Raw genomic sequence first — 16,084 nt, 5'->3', positions numbered from 1 at the left:
GAAGCAATTTAACAGCAATGAAAATTACAGCTCGGTGTTGCAGATGAGAATTTACCACATAAATTATTTTGGTCATGATAAAAGTCACAAAGATGTAAGCAGCTGGATATTTATTTTAATAACTGTGCGAGAGTTAGGATTAACTTATTGAAGAGATATTTTTATGACAAGAGCAAAATTAGCCAAGTAGGACAATGTTTTTTTTTAAAGGATTCACAGTTCAACAATAATATTTGCTCCTGTGGAGATGGGATGGGAAAAAGCTGACATCATAATGAAGGATATTAATAGTTAGATTTAATTGAAATTACAAAAAACATCAATAACGAAAAAAAAAAACTAATCATACTTGGCAAGAAAATTAGTGATAAAACAACTTAGGTTGTATATCAAGGTCAAGGAAAACATCAACGTGAAGTATACATGCATTTTCCTTTTTTTAATTGCACGAGATTCCAACTGTTGTTAAAATTCATCGCGCCCGCGGTATCTTTGAAAGTCGTCAATAAAAATGAAGAAATAAAAGAAAGAGCGGTGAAATTCCGGCAACGTTGCACCTCTACAGACCCATAGCTATCAATCGTTGAAGAGAAGGAAAATAAAGAGTATGATAACCTGCTCAGACCAGAGAAAAAAGATGTTTTTAAGACTGATAGTTGATTCAAACGTACCACTAAAAACTTTCCTCGCCTCAAGTAATTCATACTTCAAAGCAGTCCCGTCTAAACTTGATGATTCCAGCTCACGTTCAAACCCCGTGTGAATTTCTCCAGTCTTGAGAAAAATTGTCGCTAAGAAAGCCTTAAAGCTGGAGTGAACAAAATTAGTTACGAAAGATTCGAAACTGCCCTGCATGTTTAACTAACCTGCATGGAAAAAAAACAGAAAAGGGTTTAGAATGATTTAATTGTGATTATAGACCAAAATGAGCTGTTGCGGCCCAATGTTACAGCCACACGACATTTCGAACCATTTCCAGAATCTGAGAGAGTCGTCTCTGACTGAATGACGCGCCATCCTGAATCAACCTTTTGCCAGCCATAGAGGAACCAAAAAAATTTAAGAATGGCCAAAATCAAAACGGATCGCCGTCACGATATTTTGAACCATTTTTACCTCCAGGAGAATCTCTTTTGAATAACATGAAACCTTAAGATAATCTTCTAACACCTCAGAGGAGATAATCAACGAAAGGCCTCCGAGGAATATTATTAATATGAAGAAAACTTGAAAAAATCGTTTCTTAGAGTAGACAAACATTACAGACGCAAGAAAAAATCAAAAGGAAACAAGAATTATATCTGATGATCACATCTGAAACGGATATCAATGCCGAATTCGAAAACTTTCGTCTTTTTTTATAATTTTTTTTTTTAAGGAAATAAAATCTTGGCTTATCTCCTTTCATTTCGGACCCAGCAAATGGGAGACGCCCCCTTCGAAACTAAGCTGAAAGTAACGAGGTCATCGTGCATACAGTCTGTGAACCTCCTTCCCTAAACCCAAGTTAAAAGTCTGGGTTAAAGGACGAGAACTGGTAATTCCTTTGTGCGGCAGGATTTGAGATGCAACCATAACCTTGATCCGACGTTGATGATCGTTCGACCTGGAAAAGAGGAAAAGTAAACAACATTACGTAAACAGTTCTCTCCAAAGCCATTAAACTTAATGTAACCTCGATCGTGCAAGAATAACTTCACAGTGCTAACAGCAGTTGTAGCAATCATGTCAGTTTGCTGCCGCAGCGATGCAAGGAGGATTGAAATAATTTTGCTGATTAAATGCGACTCGCTAACAAGGCTAGGTCTTAATTACTTTCACATAGCAATTAGAGCTACAGAACAGCGGCTGGAACGACTTTTAAAGCGGAGAGATAAATAATAAAATTCTACTTAACACAAGAGTTTCAATAAATCCCGGTTACGGGCGGTCTATCGCCTCCTAAAACATCTCTAACTGTCGTCAGTTTAGCTTGCGAGCAGGCTCTCGTGTTTGGTTTCGCCTCACAACCCCTGTTTCGGTCACAGCCAATTATTACATCATCGACAGCCGCTAATGGAAAACTTTATTAAAATTCCTTCTTGCCATTACCGCTCCAAAACTGAAGACTATGCTCATATACTCCTTCACAAAACAATGCTCAAAAAGAAGGTACGAAAATAAAGGACTGGCGTTAAACTTACATAAAAAACAAAGGTAGAAATGGGGAAAAAAAAATTTCTTTCTGGCCGTCAATGAGATATAAAGAATTTATTCTCAAAAAGGCAACGATTCTCCTTAGCAAACCATAGTATAAGTAAACATAGAAGATTTCGGGTTGAATTCTGCAAGGTCCATTTGGTCTCGATTTACAATGACCTTGAAGCAACAACAAATTCAGTTGATAGAATGAACGCCTAAACCAAGCAAGTCAAACGATGTATTTCAAGAATTTTAGGAACATAACTAAATAAATACAAAAAGGTCAAAATATATCGACAAAAAATAAGATGTATAACTACAAAATTGGAATGGGACAAGCAAATGTGGTTTCCCTGCCAAATTAGCTCTAAAAAAAAAAAAAAAACCCAAAACAAACGCTTGCGCTTTTTTTGTGTCGAAAACAGCAGGATGGAAAGCGAAATGTCTCTCGAGATCAACGAGAACAGATATATAAATATATATACTGCATACAAGGGTGAAAAAAAAACAACGGTTTTTCATTCAATTGCCAGGTGAAAAAACAAATCATGAAAACATATTTTGAATTACCCACGTTTTATTTCAGTTATATTAGGGCTTTGCTCTGGAGACAGTTGTAAAACAAAGATGATTTATACACAGAATCATAGCCCTGGATGAACCCACAATATTTAGGTTCAAAATAATCTTATCGTGCAACCGTTTAAAACCTTCCTAACTAAAAAGATCAAACTTGTACAGCACCTCACAGAACACAATTTGCATAAAAACGTTATGTTGCCTTAGAAGTTAAGAGATTGTCTTTTCATATTGCTGCCATTTTTTCCCCTTTTGTTTTATTTTTCAGGGCAACCAGAGATCAAATTTTTCATGGTAGAAACTGTTAGCATATTAAGGCAAATTTCGACCTATCGTCGTAAAAACTGCACGTCACCATCACATGATTTATGACCGCTAAATTACTATGTTGGTGATCGGAGAACAAGATAAAAATATTGATTCAAAAAGTTCCGTCAAAGAAATTCGAAGATAATTTTAAATGACCAAACCACATAATGAAATACAACGGATCAATTGCAATGCTGGCTGGAGTCTATCGGTTCCAAAATGGAAAATTTGTTTGTCTCATTAACTTAAAACCTGCAAATTCAAATAAGTGCTTCGGACGGAAATTATTGCAACTTAGCTGCGATATCACTTCACTACGAGAATGGTAATTGCTTCGGCAGGGCGGGCCGAAGAACAAGAAAGTTTAATTACTACCAAGAGATAATTCTCGTGTTTCGAATAATGCCGAACGAGGGATAATTTCGGCGGAAGATTAAAACGCACAGTGCGGTGTCATTAGAGCCGAAACAACAATCGGTTTCAATCAGGGAACCAAAACGTGACTTACAGAATGTCTTGCACAACGAGGAAATTCTTATTCAAGCTAAATAAACAGTTAGTAATTTCACCACAGAAAATCAATTTTTATAATCTCAAATATTAGGTAGGAAAGGAAAACACTACTGCAGTTTGTCGCTCTTTCGATAAGCTAATCTACTTTTTAACCGTGCATCTCTTGGGGTAACAGAAGTAATCCTTTGCAATGTACACCTTTGTCTGAGGTCTCCCTTATCAAAGGTGAAAATAATGGTGATTTTGACGGTTGTAGTCGGAGAAATGCCGCTAAAAATCCATCTAAGTGGTGTGTCTATCTGTTTTCGGTTCCATCACAGCACACGCGATATGGTAAAGCACCATAACATTCTGAGAGCGGCTATAATTGTCGAACGACGTGTTTGTATCCTGATATAAAAAATAACAAGACACGAAACTCTGAATGCAACACAGAACGAAAAGGAAAATGCTTACGAACCGTTGTTTCGATTTTTTACTTGTCGGATTAATTAAAATACCAAAAGATTCTATTCAAAATTTTGGCGATAGAAACTTGCTGCGGAAAGTGAAGTTTAAAGATGAGACAAACAAAACGTTTGATAGTAAATTCCTTCCTGAGAGTTCTTTGTTCGTTTGCACAAAAGAGACACAAAAGATTGAAAAGGCTTTACAACAATTTCTGTCTAGTTTTGACGTTTCTAATAATTAAAGTACGTTACTAAACTACAGAATCTTAAGTGTACAGCAGAAGCCATGAGTCGTAAAGTCAAGTGAAGAACAAACCATCTCGAACTCCGTTTCATAAGTGTTTGCATTACCCAGTAAAGAAAAATGATTATCTAACCTTAAGCTATATATTTACCAAAACAAACGACAGACACAGAAATTTCTCAACTATGAAATTTTATATTAATTGACCGTGAGAAAACTTGCATAAATTCGGACTTTACTTTGTGACTGTAGGAACAACTTGTAAACATCCTTCTCGTTAAAAATGAAAATCGAATCAGTTTGGAAACGAGCCAAGGGATGAAGAACAAAATTTCACGAACTAGTAGTCAAGAATTTATAAAATAAAGGAATAAATTAGAAAAACCGAAATAATATTCTCTACACTGATAAATATAATTCCTTCGAAAAAATGTTTATTTTCGTAATTAACGTGATATTCCTTGAAGTAAAAGTGACATAACGTGCATCGCCGAAACTTGGACGGAAAATATGAATTAGAAAAAGTCTCCACAAGTCTCAACAATATTTTCAGTTCTTAAAAAATCGTTCAATTCTCAAATAACAAAGGCGAAGTTTTTGAAATTCTCAGCTTTCCCTGTGTCTTGCATTGTTGGAAACGACAAAAGACACTCTAATGTCTCAGTTCTTTCGCGCCAGCGTGCCCGAATTACAACGGTTTTAATAGAAAAAAGTAATAAAAAATGAAACACAAACAGCCTTACTAGTGAATACTTTTTGCTGCCTCGTGGCGAGCTTTGCTTTTCACGCTGAGAAGCAATTTTAAGTCAGAGATCATTTTCCTAGCGTAGAAGACAAATATAATTTAATAGTCGTATTATGTTAGGAGATGACTTTGTTTCGCTCAGGAAGTGCACAATATAACAATTTTATCATTTTTATTAACATGCAACGTTCAGCCCGAGGAACTAACGCCCAACAGACAGCGTTCTTAATTACTCAGTAAAACTTTTTACAATTCAAGTTCTTAAATGTAATATTCGCACTTTTCCTTTGCCTAAACGAGCCTTCACAAAGTTAAATAAACACGCACCACAGCTATCTACGAACACGTTCTTACTTTTGCGTAAGCAATATGCCATTTCACTTCGTTTTAAGCTTGTTGATTATGTAAACAAGGCGCGCGTATATTTTTTTTCTCTTGTATTTATTTTCGCAATTTTTATTTCCATTAAGATTCAAGTTTTACTCGCTTTAGAGCATCTCAAAACTTTGGCTCAGTAAAAAGAAAGTCTCCAGCAAATGAAATCAATTTGGGATGGGCACATACAGCTGAGCACATAAAAAAAAACATGTACTATTTAACAATAATGTAGACAGTAGAACTCTAACGACTAACTCTTCACTTCGCGTACTAAAAAACAAACAAACACACCTGCACGTTTGCGAGAAAAACGTTCTTTAATTTCATACGCGTGACTCGCCAATATTCAATATATCATTCGGCAATAAACTTCAAAACAAGCACTAAATAATTTTACAAAATTTCTCCGAGAAGTACAGCTTAACTAAAGCTTAACTAGAAATTTTGAATATTTCATAGAGACGTTTCAGGAAATATCTAAAACTATATTAAATCAAAATATATCAATAAAATAGCGCTCACTGGTTGTGCTTGGGTTCTACACATTTAATACAAACTTGCAACTAATGACAAACTTAAATACATTAGTCACCTTTAAAGTTGATTTTGCTCAATCAAGGAATACGAGATCTTATTCCGTCGACCAGGTTCACAGGAGATTTGTTTTAACGCTACATTTTGCGACGACACGTGGAAAGTCGAAACACTGTATAACTGTGACGAAGTGGTTTCAGTAAATACAAGAAAAAAGCTTCCTTTAGTGGAAAAAATGGACAAAATGATTCGTTTGGTCAAAGAAAGTTAGCTTTTGATAAAACCTGTGACATGAAAAAAAGTCAAAAAATGGTTAGTGGATACTTACAAGTTATAAAGAAAAATTGCCGCAGTCGTCACGAGCGAGGTCCTATCAAATGTGCATTCACTCGCTCATCGAAACCAAAATGAAACACAGCGCGTTTACTTACATAAATTGAAATAAGCTTAATCAAAATTCTGTCATAACTTTCAAATTTCGCACGTCTTCTGCAATGGAAATTCGGCGAATTTTACATAAAAGCTTGGGTTTCGAATAATTGGCCTGTGGGTTTAAAAATTCAGACCTCGAAGCTCGACGACGGGTGATTACAAAATAAAAATGCGCAAGGTATTTGGAAAAAAAATCAGACAACAAACAAGTCGCTGAGGCGTTCGGTGATTATCAAAAGATTCTTTTACTCTTAACAAATCCTTGGATTAAGCAATAAAGAGCAACCTCTCCTTGGAGTAAACAAAATCACCAACAAAAGCAGAGGCAAAACGCAGTGAACAATGCTACGGGAGAATCTGTTGACGAGGTGGTTTTTGTTCATTTTTTAGACCTTAAAATCTACGTAACAGGGCATTTAAAGTCATTTCAACAAACGACCAAGCTACTTAGAGGGCTTTTGTTCCAACCTCGCGCTCCCTGTATTTAATTGAATCTTTTTTCCGCGTCCAAAGAAAAAAACAAATGTTAATAGCACTTTGTTTTCATATAGCTAGTCATACGTTGAACACCTTGCATGCTTCTTTCGTCGGCCGGAAAACCTCCAATTTAGCTTGGGAAGAAAGTCTTGCCGAGATCGACCTTAATGCTAAGTATAAATACTATTTCGCATCGCATCGTGATGTTTCATTCCATGTTTAATTACAATTTTTTGTCTACTAAATAACAGCGACGTAAGTCGACTAACATCCGAAGCGCGCCAATGAAAGCAGAGATATTTTAAATCGTATCCGAGCATAAGCTCAACAGCTTAATTTTGCGTAACCTACATTAAATTTGAGAGCAGTGTTCCACGCTATTTACTCAGCTCAAACAACAAAAATACACTTTAAAAGCCATTGTCTATCAAGGTATGGTTCGCTGGAGACGCAAACATTATTGGCACTCCTTGGCACGAGAAGAAAACAGCATCATGTTGCGGTAGCCAAATTATTTTTCCGCGCAGATGTTCTGATCTGAGGCAATCGTTGATCGGCCAGCTTTCGTCCAAAGGATCGATTCGCCTTATACAGCGGTTATTTTAATTTCACGCGGAAGGGAAACTAGAATTTCGCATAGCGAAACCACCTACTGCTGTTTCTTAGGACAAATTATAAGACACTATTAAAAAAAATAAAGAAAACAACTCTATTTAATTCTGACGAGCATCAACACAGGCAATGAAAAGTTCTTTTATACCCAGTACAGCCGGAGAAACTGCCTTTCCTTAAGACACAGTGGGAAGCGTAATTTTGCTTCGTTCAAACAAAGTAGGGAACCATTAAAAATCTCTCTCGAGAAAGCATTTTGAAAAGCGACTTTGCAGGAAATCTATTGTCTTGCGACATAAAAGCTTCTTCCTAAATGCCTTCGGGGCAAGCGAAATTGCCATAAACAAAGCCGAAAGTCGCTTTCCCAAATATCGTTCACCGTTTAGGTCTTATGACTTCAGGAAATTAACTTATTAATTCTCGGGAAATTCTCTGTTTTTGTGAACTTCTACGGTTTTCTCTTTCGATATGTAAAAACAATAAAGTGAACTCTGGCAAGACTCATCTCGATAACCACGAACGAATGCAAAATTGGCACAAGGTCGCGAAACGCACACAGCCCACCGGACAAATTAATTTTACACGAATATAAATAATAGCAAAAAAATGGGCTTCCGCCGATATAGAAGACTAACATGGATCACGAATAAGAAAAGGCTATTTGCTTACTTAATCAGGCCTTTCTATAAGGACTGCATTTTTAATTTCGGAAGGACTTTCTAGTGCAAAGTAATTAACAGCAGTGACATGCGCGATACAAGAAACGACCGAGCAGACATTTTGAACTGCACTTCAAGTCCAGTTAAAACCGAAATAGAGATAATTTAAATGATTTGTTTCACCCCATTTCTGATCCTAACGAGTACAAAGCTACACTGCGAGGTTAATAAAATTTCTCAATTCTATCGATGTAAAACAAAGATAAAAAAAATGAGACGTTTCCCCAGGGGCGAACGACGAACATCTCAATTATTCCGATCAACAATACAGCTTTAGAAAAGAACTTGTTCGCAATAAATACATATGGGACTTTAAGAACGCTTCGGAGCTCACGTATCTCTCATGTTTACTCGTAATGCGTTTTAAAACACTTTGCGTCGACGCTCAGCAGAAAATTTTAATCGCTTTTGAGTAGACTTTGATCAACATGTGTGGCTTCGCTGCTTACACGTGTGTATACTCATCACGCCCAGCCTTTAAAGCTATCGAGCTGTCAACACGATCTAGAACAAATAGCTTGGAGTGCAATTTTCTAAATGCCTTAGTTTCCCTGACATCTTATTTCCTCGGCGGTCAATATTTCGCCCGAATACAGCCACAATAACTTAAGATTAGGAAAAAAATAAAGAGAGAACTCACTAACTGCTATCAAATCATCGGCTGAATGTCTGTTATATTGGAGGCTTTCAATGCCATTTGACCAATTGATTACTACTTCTGTGAAAAGAAGAATGTTTTACCTCCATAAACTGCATATTGGCATCGCCCAATTCTCGAAATACAACTTCCGTAGGCAAGAATGCGCGAAAAGCTACGACGTGAGGCAAATTCGTTCGTTCATCCCCTCGACTTGAATTAGCTCAAGAGTCATGATACATCGCATTCATAAATATGTTAACGCAGTAAAATATTCATCTTATTAACATAATACAGAAGCAGCGCAAAAGAAAGATTGTGCATCTCCTCGTTCAACGTAGCATACACTTAAACAGCAATCTCGAGACCCTTTACTTTGCTCAAAACTGAAATGGCGGCAACTCAGAGGTGGCCGCCCGTTTTTCTCAGGAGCACTTCACGATGGCGCCATAAGGCGTACGCCATTTGGCATTTCAAAAGTTATTTTAGTATTTGTCAGTGTTGAACAACGTCGAGATGAATTTTTATTTTGTCTACCAAGAAATTCTACTAGATAAACAGGGAAGAAAGTATTTTTCGCGAGTTGTCCTCGTCAAACTGTGTAAGAACGAGGAGATTCGGCCTTGTTTGCCGAGCTAATTAGTTGTCCTACAGCGCATTCTTTGCCCCGTCTTCCGTTGATAAGACAAGCTTTTTACAGAGAAATAGAGATAAAGAAGATCAGAGAGTGTGTGCTTTAAGTACTGAGAAATAAAGAGAACAAATTCATCTTAAACGAGAAATTTTTATTCACAACACATACAACATCCCCGATGGAAAACACTCAGTTGCCCATATTTGTCAGGCTAACAACATGCGAGCTCGTTAACTGAAAGTCACTTTCCAAAGTCCGACAAAAACGCGTTGATTTTGACTGCCTATAACTCATGAATATATTCCTCAATTATGGAAAACAGTTCCAGATTACAATTGCTTTTAACGTACTGCGAGAGCTGATGCAACATACTTCAAATGTCAGATATTGTTTGAACTAACATAAACAACAAACTATTGCTGAGTTGTGACTCGGGAGAGTACAACTTCGAAGATTTGAGTCGCAAAAAAATTGTAATTTGAGAGGAAGGTTAAAAAAATACGTCTCGGGATAAATGTGTATGAAGAGGAAAACGAAAATTCTGAATATTTTAGAAAAGACTTCCGTATTTTTAGCCTGTTATATTTGTAACAATTCAATGTTTTTTACATGTGGCGGGCATAATTCCATCGAGAAGGTTCAAAGGAAAAACTGCCATAAAGACAAATCGCGTACAGATATGTTTTTCCTATCTAAACTTGTAAAACTTGTAAAATTAATAAGCATGGTTTGTTTTTATCGAGAACATTTAAATGTGGTGTGCTTACGGAGAGTGGAAACTTATTCAAAGCGATTCGCCCGACAGGTTCCCGAATCGACATTACAAAACATGTCCGTCGCGACGAAACATGTTGAACACGGCAGAACCAAACATTATACGAACATTGACAAGAATAAAACGCTCGACGGAAATGAATTGTAGACACCTTGCTCCTCAGTTCGAAATCAAGTCCATTCTTAGCCTGAATAATACAAGTCTGATCCGCATATACTGAATTCTGTTTCGATTTCAGACGAAAGCAGCAAGTCGTGTTTAAAATTTACGGCTGACTAGGGCGGTGACACGAACCATTCTGAACCAAGCTTTTTCATTGCGCTGTCGCCAAGTTCGCCTCAAAAGCAAGAAACCGTTCACGAGCGAGCATATTCCTGTCTTTACAAATTCAAGAAACATAGTGCATTTAATGTATGGGAGAATTTAAATAAGAAATTGTTTCGATTTGCATACATCAGCAGAGTCATGAATGAACTTCTTTGCTATGCATCTACAGCTCACTTTACCTCGCTGGTGAATTCCGTCGAAACAAATTGCGCTCAAACGAGAATGAAAAGAAAAGAAAGTACTCAATAAACGATTGAAAAGAAAAGCCCATGAAATACTGATCCTGACAATTAAAAGAACAGCGAAAAATATGCGCAAAAAACGTTGAATAACTAAAGCCTAAAAAGCAAACCAGCACAAAGCATGTTAAACTGAAAAGGTTTTAATAACTTATCTGAGGGTACAGTATGATGGCTGGAAAAGCATGCATGTTTAACATAGAAAAGTACGATAAATATATTGTTCACATTGCCAGAAAACAACTCTAAATAAAGATTTTTTAGCCCAGAATACGAGCATATAGGTTTCTTGGTGAGTAGACAAATTATACGCGTCCATCGAGAGTATTTACACATGATCCTTCGAACAAAAACCCCTAACTTGGGCCTTTTAGCAATGTTAAACACAGCGCAACGTTCGTGATAAAAGAAACTGCTAGTCCTAGATACTTTTTCCCTGGAATTCCTCTAAACTTAATGCAAAATACTCTAGCTTTCAAAGTAAGTATTTACATACAATCATGCCCATAATATTAGAATACCTTTTTGCATATCCTTAGAAAGGCGGCCGACTTGAAATCGAAATTCTCTCCGAGCGCTTACGCTAGCTGAAATTAGACTATTTCACATTCAGCTTCCCTTTCGAGACGGCGTACAAAAATGTCAGAGTTAATCGACTTAACACGCCTGTCTGTAAGTTTAGTTCCTTGTTCATTCGCGCAATAGAAAAATACATTTTGGCGACTATATATTTACGAAGAGTGACAGAACACACACGAAGTCTTACTGCGGCCCTGCGATGTGCGCACCAACAATATGCGGAGAAGAGACATGACCAGACGATACGTGAGGCGAAGAAACATGAGGAGACCCGACGTGTTGATCTTCAGCTCCGCCAGTAACTGAAGCAGTCATTCGCTTTTCCTTTTGACGCCTGTTGCAGAACCACACTCGAACCACCTCCTTATCGAGTCCGAGGTTTTCAGCGAGCGTGCCGATCTCTTGCGCAGACGGTTTGGGATTTTTACAGAAGTGATTCTCCAGAGCACCCTTAACAGCCACCTCGATGGAGGTTCTCTTCTTACGTTTCCGACCCTGAGTAGCCAGCTTGTCGATGCCACTCGCAGCACCGTTGTTGTTATCCGCCTCCTCGAGCCATTTGCCTAACAGGGGCTTGAGTTTACACATATTCTTAAAACTCAGCTGCAGAGCCTCGAAACGGCAAATGGTGGTTTGACTGAAAACATTTCCGTACAGTGTACCCAGCGCTAGCCCGACATCCGCCTGAGTAAAACCAAGCTTGATTCTACGCTGTTTGAATTCTTTCGCAAATTGTTCCAAGTCATCAGACGTAGGAGTGTCGTCCTGTGTTTCTAGTTCGGGGTGAGATCCGTGCGGCGCGTCTTGGCCGTTCGGATTTTCGCGAATTGTTTGCGGCGCTTGCGGGAAAGCTCCTTGAAGTTGGACCGTTCCGTTTATCGTGCCGTACGATGGATGAGTCGTTGGAACTGCTTGCATCGCGCTGCTGATATGGATACGCGTGTGGTCAGGCGAGTGTGCCCCATGCGACGCAGTACTGGGCCAACGTGCTTGCTCTAAAGGCATTACAGGGTGGCCACCAGGTCGATGATGGACGAGCGTTGCTCCAGCAATTGTTGTTATAACAGGCGAAGCATCCTCTCTTAAGATTGGTTTAACTTCTTGTAAACTCACTGTGTTCGCTGGCCAACCAACGGCTCCAGTATGGTCTTGTACAACCCACTGGTGTGTTGCGAGGTGATTATTCCCAACTCGCTGGTCGTTCAGCGAAGCTACGCTCGCAGCCGGAGCAAGATTCTCGTACTTTACAACTGTGTGTTCATCTCGTACGTAGGCCATGGTGGTCGGATGATTTTGAATAACGCGAGTTTCACTCTGCGTGGAGGCCGAGCCGACCTGATTTGAGTAAGGGTTGGTTTGCGCTTCCATTGTAACAAGCTTGGTTTAACTTGCGTTCAGCTAAAACTCGGCTTTTTTGCCGCCAGCCTCATGAACGTGTCCAAAGATCTGTTGATATTCTGAGAGCTTATTGGACAGCGCTGTGGTGAGTGACATTCTATTATTGCTTAATTAATCATGATTCATAACCGCGCGCCCTGCCATTGGTTCACTGCGCACGGGCGATTCGGTCGTCAATAGCTACAATGCGGCGTGAAGAATATGCTAATTGTTATCTAGACGTTATTTTTCATTGGATCGCCGCTCAATCCGCTCTTTTGTTCGCCTCGAAACCTCATTACCACAATTGCAAATGAGTTGAAAGCGTTTACAAAATATAATCACGCTGGGACAATGAAATGTGCCTGCGTGTGTTCTAATATTAGAGGCTTTTGTTCCGATGTAGTTGTGGAGGGCGGGAGAGCCGGAGGGGTGTCATCAATTCGTCGACAGATTGATATCCAAAGTGCCAAAGATCTTTCAGCTTTTGTTTTTTATTCCGCTGCTGACAGCTTAATTTCAAGAGGGTTTAACAATCAAGTCGACTTTCGAGAGGCGAGGATGTCTCTTAGCCCTATGCGAAACAGGCAGCTTAGAATTCTAACACTTCCGTAACGTGTTGGCGCTATCATCACCTTAGGTTGCGGTTGGTTTTATTTAACCGTAAATGCCTTTTTCGCCTCGATCGCGTCAGAGGCCGTTTAGCGAGCGACGAGAAAGCTAATATTATCGCCAGCTGTTTTTCAGGGGCAGGAAATTCGCTGCTAAAGCCATCCCAAATTTTCGACAGCGCGCACCTTTTACTTGTGTGCGCAACGAAAAAAGGCACCTTGCTCGAGACAGCTCATGAAAAATTCACGTATTTTCGAGCACGAAGAAATATTGGCACAACGGATGAAAGAGAGCGTGCGTGGGATGGGAATGAATTTTGCGGCTTCCACGCACGCGTACTGTAAGCTTACCCCTATCGCAACCTTTATCTCACCCTCTTGAAAATGAACAAAAAATTATTCTTGTGAAATGCTATTGAGACATCACTCTGTAGTGCGGATGGATTTCAAAGATTTCCTGAGTGATAGCCATCGCCGCAAGAACCGATGTTTGCCTGATCGCATCTTTCTTGGTTATTTAGATATTTCACAGGCGGCTCTTTTCGAGTGACAAATGCTCTCAAGAGAACCAATTGCTTTTCCTTAACATCCTTGATGGATACTAAAATAGTCCAAGGGAATATCACGTTTTAATTTAAGCTTGACGTCACAACACTAGCGAAACTTACTATGCATGGCAGAGAAAAAAACAACTCCTTGAACAAGAAATATCGCCAGCGTGACTGGCGCGAGACTTAAGCATCATTGTGCACTTACACACAAGGAAAACAAAGTTATCTTTCAAATCGAAAATTGAGTGAACTCGTCTTTTGATGACAAAATTCGACAAGAGAACTGTTGGGGATCTGAGAATCGGAAATGTCTCTGAGACCACCTGTAATTAGAATTGTCCACAACTGCGCGAATGCGTCAAGTTGAGTTCCGTTCGCACGTGACAAAATTCCTTTAGCGCGCGCGTTGCCTCGCAAGAAAATTCTCCTGATTCACCGAGGTTTTGTTTACAACGATGCAAAGAAAGATTCATAATTTCAATTAAAGTGTTTATACTCGTGAAAGAAAAGTCTCTCTAAAGCCATAAATGATACCCCGAAGACAAAGAAACTTCGTTTTAAACCTTTCAAATTGTTGGCGGCACGTTGCATAAATGAATATTCCGTTGTTCACAGTTTCGACGCCTCGAAGCAATACAAAGTCAAAATTCCCTGATAGAAAAGAACAAGTTTCGTTGCACTTTCGAAGAAAAGATTGGCAAAAGTCAAGGGCGCGAAATGGAAAGTTATGTCGGACATTAAAAAGCTACAGTTACAAATGTTATCGGACAAATTAAGACTTAACTACCACAACGCCCTTGTGAAAACAAAGACGGTGAATAAACTTGCTACTGAATTTCACTATGAATCGTTTGATTTCATGACTGCAAGCATCGCCAAGCCTACGAAAATTGCAAACAGTAAGCGAAAACACTCGGTTAAGTCTTCCTGGGACAAAATATCCTTGTCGAAACTCTAAATGCGCCCGCTTTTCGAAACAGAAGGCACAACATTCAACTAACATTTTAGCTAACAAACCAATACAAAACACGCGTACTTACTGCGCCAAATCTCGCCCAAGATTCTCGCTTTCATCGAAAGCCCTTCATTGTCTGAGTTCAAACCCTAAAGCCACACTCCAAAAGCAAAATCTCGATGGAGTTTTACCTCACCGGTAAACTTTCCCACACGCTTAAACGCCAGCACAAACAATAGCGACCCAAGCGGGTTTCACGGTCATACATAACAAGAAGGAAGCGAAATATTTTGCAATTCACATTCGAAAAGAAATTAGCATCTATACATATACATGGTTGTACGTAAATACTTGAGTAGTGTTTAAGTTTATATTTGTTCGGTCGATCAGCAGCTCACCGAATGCGACTAAACAGAGGTCGAGAACTGAGCACAAAAAAACTTGCCCGAGGAAAATATGCACAACGAAGGTACCTCCAACCAGCGACATGTTGAATTCTACAACAAGATGATTTAAGACAGAGTTTTAGGGAAACACTCAATATCGACATGTTTTGCAATTGTCTTATTAATTCGCGGCCTCAATTTATGACTTTACATTCACTTGTTAATGGCGTTCACGAGAGATATGGGGTAGTTTGTTTCGTTGCAAGATTATATGCAGGAGAACTGAAACAAAAAGGAAAACTAATTTTACTGAATGACTATTTCACTGACCTTAATAAGGAATTGAAAATTTTCAATCTGGTGCTTAACTGAAATTCTTTGGACTTAATCCGTTATGCAAGATAGAAACTTTAGCACCGTAAAACCTAAAATTGCAGTCTTTAGCGGGCAAAAATGGAAACTGATTGCAAAGACAATCTTTTATATCAAAGAATGCTCCTGCATCCGCCATTGTGACTTACAAGTTGTTTGAAAAAAAAAAAAAAAAAAAGAAAAAAAAGAAAAAAGAAAAGAAATGTTTCAAAATTGTTGTACCGCTATCTGGACTCACGATTAAAAAAAAATAAAAAAATTCGAAGAGCAAATTTTTTTCTTTGGAATACTTTTATTGTGCGGATATGAAAGGGACTTATGAAAGGTTCAGCAAAGATAAAAACAAAAATCTTGTAGTTAGGAGCCCTTTTGTTTCCAAGGATATTTTCATTTATTCCATCTTATTTTCATTCTAATCGAGAGGATTTTTTTTTTCAATATTCGGACTTCACAATCATTTTGCGCTAAT

At 38.5% G+C, this 16,084-nt stretch overlaps 1 protein-coding gene and 1 long non-coding RNA gene across 3 annotated transcripts; both read right to left on the bottom strand.

Annotated features, from left to right (window-relative positions):
• Window positions 1–95: 95 nt before the first annotated feature.
• Window positions 96–15,145, bottom strand: LOC136283370 (uncharacterized). 2 transcript variants are annotated; one of them, XR_010718735.1, is made up of 2 exons: window positions 14,943–15,145; window positions 96–1,606 (listed from the first exon to the last, which is right to left on the bottom strand). It is a non-coding gene; the product is annotated as an uncharacterized lncRNA (long non-coding RNA). The 2 variants fall into 2 exon arrangements; XR_010718736.1 differs by lacking the exon at window positions 14,943–15,145 and adding an exon at window positions 8,914–9,189.
• LOC131777117 (POU domain, class 3, transcription factor 4-like) lies at window positions 10,912–12,814 on the bottom strand. The gene has a single exon (XM_059093350.2). The coding sequence runs from the start codon at window positions 12,729–12,731 to the stop codon at window positions 11,547–11,549; it is 1,185 nt and encodes a 394-aa protein (XP_058949333.1). The 5' UTR covers window positions 12,732–12,814; the 3' UTR covers window positions 10,912–11,546.
• Window positions 15,146–16,084: the final 939 nt, after the last annotated feature.

The sequence above is a fragment of the Pocillopora verrucosa genome, chromosome 9 (genome assembly GCF_036669915.1).
Source record: "Pocillopora verrucosa isolate sample1 chromosome 9, ASM3666991v2, whole genome shotgun sequence".
In the NCBI taxonomy this organism is placed as follows: Eukaryota; Metazoa; Cnidaria; class Anthozoa; order Scleractinia; family Pocilloporidae; genus Pocillopora; species Pocillopora verrucosa.
This window is presented reverse-complemented; position numbering and strand designations above follow the sequence as displayed.